This window comes from Microtus ochrogaster, chromosome 16 (assembly GCF_000317375.1).
Source record: "Microtus ochrogaster isolate Prairie Vole_2 chromosome 16, MicOch1.0, whole genome shotgun sequence".
NCBI classification, from domain to species: Eukaryota; Metazoa; Chordata; class Mammalia; order Rodentia; family Cricetidae; genus Microtus; species Microtus ochrogaster.
Genome location: NC_022018.1, coordinates 14,849,445 through 14,855,423, shown reverse-complemented (window position 1 = coordinate 14,855,423; position 5,979 = coordinate 14,849,445). Strand labels below are relative to the sequence as shown.

Here is a 5,979-nt window from a genome sequence, read left to right as displayed (position 1 = left end):
GGAGGAGGAGGAGGAGGAGGAGAAAAAGAAGAAGAGAAAGAGGAAGAAAAACTTTCCTCCTTTTTTCCTCTTTTTATATCTTTGGAAACTTAGTTTAAAATAGCTGATTGCTAAAATGTCCTGTATATTTCTCTTAAAAAAAAAAAACAGGAGTGGGTCAGACAAATAACTTGTGCTTTGGAGTCTGCGTCATGACACAGCTATTCTGTTTTTCTGTCATTTAACATAACATCTCTTAGTAACATGATTTTGTCATTTCATCCTGGACTCCCAAAGAATTTTCTTTAGAGATAAATATAAGGAAGATAAATTAATCATAGATTTTAGACAGTCAACTATTCACCAAGAGTGAAGTTAGATCAATAACATAAGACCTCTGTACAGAAAAATACCAACAACCTCTCATCTACCACCCGAGAACATAAATCAAGATGGCTACTGTTAAATCAGCTAGACTAATCAATAATTTCTCTGCACATAGATGTTTGTCTTTGTTCTTGTCATTTCTTACACTTTTTTCAATAAAGGAATGAACCTTTGAAAAATGAAAGTTTTTGCATTCTATATCATTATCATTTTTGTAATATTTTTGTTACCAAAATCACATTAAAAGTCCTTTAAACTTAAAGATCAGAGTTGACAAGGCTTTTCAGTAGACTAAGTTTGGTGCTGTTGAGAAATCATGCAAAGCACAAAGTAAGCACATACCAACTGCTGTCATGTAATCCCAGCGGTCCGTGAGGCACATGTTGAAGGTGAGGTGATCTGATGTTTGCCCTTGGCCAACAAGCAAAATATCCCTCTCCAAGTTCTGACACATAGAAGAAGTCCAGCCAACCAGAAACCAAAACACCACAAGGAGTATTACCGCCAGCATCCTCATGACCCTACCACCAGTCATGTATGGAATTCTTTGTGCCGTTCTTGAGAGAAACACCTTCAAAACCCTGCAAAGGAAGAAGATCAAAACGTGAGGATAAAACAAACGGTCAGAAGGAAAATCTTTAAAATACAGCATTTTAGCTTTCAGGAAATTGAAACCCAACTGAAAAATCACCTACATAGTTTTAAGATAAGAACCCCACAAACATTATTGTTAATATTTTTATTAAATTTCACTTTTGTTCCAATATTATTCTAAGTCAAATCTTCCTGAAGTCAATTGTTTGCTCCTGTAATAGAACATGGCTATCATTTTTTACTGTATTTCATTTCACATGGCTTCTTCTTATAGTTATTTTATCACACTGTTAAATAATGTGGTATCATAAATACAATTATAAAAGAGCTATTTAAACATTAGGTTAAGTCAGTAAAGTCATGTTGTCAAGGAGGATGGTCAGAATGAGCTGTTTAAAACTGTGGGCTTGGGGCTGGAGAGATGGCTCAGTGGTTGGGAGCATTGCCTGCTCTTCCCAAGGTCCTGAGTTCAATTTCCAGCAACCACATGGTGGCTCACAACCATCTATAATGAAGTCTGGTGCCCTCTTCTGGCCTGCAGGCATATGCACAGACAGAATATTGTATACATAATAAATAAATAAATATATAAAAAAATAAAACTGTGGGCTTTTCAATGGACGTTTTCTTTTCTGTGGAGATGGCTCAAACAGCTAAGGCGGAAAACACTGCACTCTATGACCTAAGTATTATTTTACTTCTCAATATGGCAGGAAGGAAAAATATTGAGTTTTCCTTTGTTGAAGTTTTACTGTCTCAGCAGCCATTGCCTGTAGCTCATCATATGGGATTGACCCTTGTGAAATTCCCCACCCATATTGGCATATCAACTCTTGGCGGAATTATGCAGGTTTTCCTTAGCTGAGCATGTCGTTGAGCTTTCACCCGTGTTGTTTTCCTGTCAGGTCTAGAAAACACAACCAAGCGCTGGCATCCTAGTTTCTGGCTCTTACAATCATTCTTTCCCCTCTTCTGCAAGGTTCCCTGAGTCTTAGGTGTAAGAGTTGTGCTGTAGGTGTATTGATGATGGCTGGGCACCCACAATTACTTATTCTTTGCAGTTTGACCAATTGCAGAACTCTGTAATAATGTCCACCTGTGGCTAAAAGAAGCTCCTTTGATGAAAGGTTAGAGCTATAGGCATCTGTAGAGATAGAGATAGGCGTTTAGATGGCAGTTAGGAATTACGGTGCTTTAGGGAAGTGGCAGTAGTAGGCTCTCTTCTCGGATCCATGACCACAAATAGCCTCAGGTGGTTGGCTGGGTTTTCAGTACCATGTATGACTTTCCTTGAGCAGAACTGAAATCCAATTAGCAGCTGCTGCTGATGCTCAAGACAAACGTGCCACTATTGCACTATTGGGGGTATCCTGCTGGCTGGTCACTGCTATGGACTGTAGGCTTCCTAGCTGAGTAGGTCTGCTGATCGCTTTTCTCCCTAAGTCACCTGACAGCATCTTTGGATATTATGAATGCTAATCCACAGGTAGGAGGCTTCCAGATCATTCCAGCTTGATTCTTCAAGTCCTTGTCTGAAGAGTATGGCGTCCTCAGCAATAGGGTCTTACCTTCCATTTCTGGGAGGCTATCAATGATAATAGCAATAGCCTATATTGTTTTGGGAGTCTCTTGAACCCCAATTTTATCTTTTATAAATTGTATAATTATATGTATACCAAATAGTTGTTTCAATAAAAATTCTTGGGCCATTAAGATGGGTCAGCAATAAAAGTTGCTTACCCTATGCCTGATGACAAGTTCCATCCCAGGAACCCACATGGTGACAGTAAAGAACCTAGTCCCAAAATGTGTCCTCTGACCTTCACACACACATTGCGGCATGTGCATGCCCACGTAACACACATGTATGTGCACAATAAATAAACAATGTATACATACATAAATAAACAAAATGATTTCTTTATTTGGTGCTAGGAATAGAACACAGGGCCTCAGGTATACAAGGTTTCCTTACTGCTGAGTCAGGCCTCTACCCCTTTCAATTTAATTTCATTATGATTCGTTATAGGCAAATTATTGTTGTATCTGTTTTACATACTTATACCTAGATACACCTGTATACCTAGGTATATATAAAAATTTCCCTTATAGAAAGAGGCTTGCATAGAATGTTTAATTATCTCTCCGGTTGAAAGTTTACATCCTAACTGTAAGTCTGAAATTGTTACTATTGTATAAAAGCCCCAGAAAGTAATAAAACTATTACATTAAAAGTAAAATCAATGGAGGGAATGAAGAAATTGTTATCATATGAAACACCATATACTCATGTGCTATGTGTAATGGGTATGCCTATTATCCATTGGGAAACATGGGGCTGGATCCCAGCCTTGCTGGAGAACCATACTGAGAAATGGTAGGAGGGACAAGACGCAAAGTGGTGCTGTTGTCAAGGGAAATGTGTAGAGGAGAAAGAGCCGAGTTATCTTGAAGCAGCTATAAAGTTACTTTGCAGGAAGGGGTGTTGCTTCCCAACATTGCCCAGGACTCCTGGGTGCTTTTCAAGTCCCTGCAGGATGTTTTTTAATCAGGTTGAGGGCTGCTGCTTTGGAGAAAATTACTTGCTACTTATGCTTTATTTCTGTGACAAAGATACATAGAATGAACTTTTTTTTTCTGATACCAAATGTTCATAGAAACTCTGAAGCTCAAAGAGTAAATAGTGAATTCATTAAGTGCCTTATTATGCCTTTCCAAATACTCCTTACTTTCATCTCATCCCCTTCCCCGTCCTTCCCTTCTCTCTCTCCTCTCTCTCTCTCTCTCTCTCTCTCTCTCTCTCTCTCTCTGTGTGTGTGTGTGCACTCGCACGCACATGCTCAAGTGCAGGAGTGTGTACAGGCCAGAGATTGCTGTTGGGTGTTGCTCTCTATTGTTCCTGGTGCTATCGGAATGGTTCTCTCACTGAATCTAGAACAAATCAGTGGGCTAGACTGACTGTCCAGTGAGCCTACAGGATCTGCCTACCTCTGCCCTCTTACCCTGCCTCGCAACACTTGAGTTATGGATACACGCCTTGCGTACAGGTGCTGGGGATTGAACTCATGTTGTCATATGGTGGAGGATCAAAGACTCCATCACAGAGCCATCTCCACAGCTCCATTAGTTAGATAAATTTTGACTGCAGAGGAAATCAATATTATGTGAGTTTGGACATTTTTAATAAAGAAATCTCATTTCTAAATTACCAGAAATGCTTATGTTTTCCAGAAGACCCTTGGGTACTCATTGTACAACCTGATAACTCAAGACTACTGTTAATCCAATAATCCCATTTCTAGACAGGAAAAAAATATAATCTGCATTTCTGCCACCACTGATTTTACAGCTTTCAAATAAAAAAAAACTGTAACAAAAAAGTCTAAACAGTTTAGGATGTGAGTTTTTTAAGTGGTGTAAGATGCATTTCTAGACACACCTTAGAACAAAGTGAGAAAATTGTGGTCTATCTTCTGAAAATTGAGCCCTTGTTCATTTCTATTAGTTGGACCCTAGAAACCAAATTCTAGACATGATTTTCTAGGCATGCATTTGTATGAAACACACCTATGGAAGCACATTTACATACACATATACATACACATACACCCATATACATACACACAAACACATGCACAGACATATACACCCACATGTACACAATACATACACACATATATTCATACACATACCCACACACATACATTCATATACTCATAACACATACACATATACATACATGCATTACATATATATATACACATACACAAAGTTTCTAATGTAATGACATTTCCATGATCTTTTCATGGATAAATTTTACTTTAAATTTGTTTTACTTTGTTTTAGACACAGGTTTTCTCTATATAACAGTTTTGGAACTTGCTTTGTAGACGAGGAGATCTTGAACTCAAAAAGATACACCTACCTCTATCTCCCGAGTGCTGAAATTAAAGGCATGCACCACCAGGCCCAGCACTTTAAAGTTTCTAGTTAAAATATACTTAAAACATTCCTTCCTTCTTTCTCCTCCCTTTCCTTTACTATTCCCCCTCCCCCATTCCTTCTCAAATTCTTTGGTTATTACTTATATGTATTTATATATCTTGCCGAGTCCTTTAACTGTTGCTTATATGTATATATTGTTGCTTATAAGCATTCATGTTTTAATATTGTATTGGATAACCATTTAGGGGGTTCATCCCTGTAAGTCTTCTTCTCTCAGTAGTCTTAAATTGGCTGTCGCTTTTCTTTATCTAGCAGTGGGACCCCAGGACATTTCTCCATCCACAGTGGCATGTCAGCTGGTGTTGTCATTGTTTAAGCAGTCATGTGGTCACATGGGTGTAGGGAAATGATTAGAAAGCTATCTTCTCAGGAGGTTTTCCCATTTGTAAAGGCATAAGAATTTAGAATGAATAAGGAACACATTATTCTGGCTGACATGTGGGTGAAAAAAATGTAATTTTGAAGATAAAGGGTACTTGTCCCTACTCTCTCACACTCCACATTTCTAGTTTGAGCTCACACAACTGTTTCGTCATCCAGGATCTGGTTGATACGCTCATCTCCTCACCATGTGGGCTTCCAGCCCTTGACGTGCATGAAACATAGGCTCCCGCTGTGTCGTGGTACCCTGATTTCCCTCCCTTTCTGTCAGTTCCTTTTCAGCCTTGGAAGTTATCTCCTTCCTCGGCCATCCTTTCAAGTGGCAGTGTTTTTCATGGGCCTTCTAAATGTAGCTCCTGAGATTCTTATCCGGCACAGCAACCCAGACGATTGCATCTGCTTCTGTTTCACTTGTCAGTCACTAACAAATCCCACATCTATATATTCAGCTCAGAACACTCCCCCGAGTCCAAGCTCTGTAACTTAATGGCCTACCAAATATAAGCAGATCCCCAATTAAAACACTCCCTCCCTCTGCCCTCCAATCCACTTGGCTATATGTTACCTATCTCCATGGGTACTGTGACCTAATTGTACAGTGCAGAGACCCAGGAATGAACTCTGGAGTTTTTC

At 39.1% G+C, this 5,979-nt stretch overlaps 1 protein-coding gene across 1 annotated transcript in view; it reads right to left on the bottom strand.

The window, feature by feature from the left end:
• Window positions 1–5,979, bottom strand: part of Gpr158 (G protein-coupled receptor 158) — a 362,091-nt gene that overhangs the window by 34,133 nt on the left and 321,979 nt on the right. Inside the window, exon 7 of the mRNA XM_005354743.3 lies at window positions 709–947. Coding sequence (XP_005354800.1) covers window positions 709–947 — 239 coding nt within the window. The remainder of the gene's footprint in view (window positions 1–708; window positions 948–5,979) is intronic.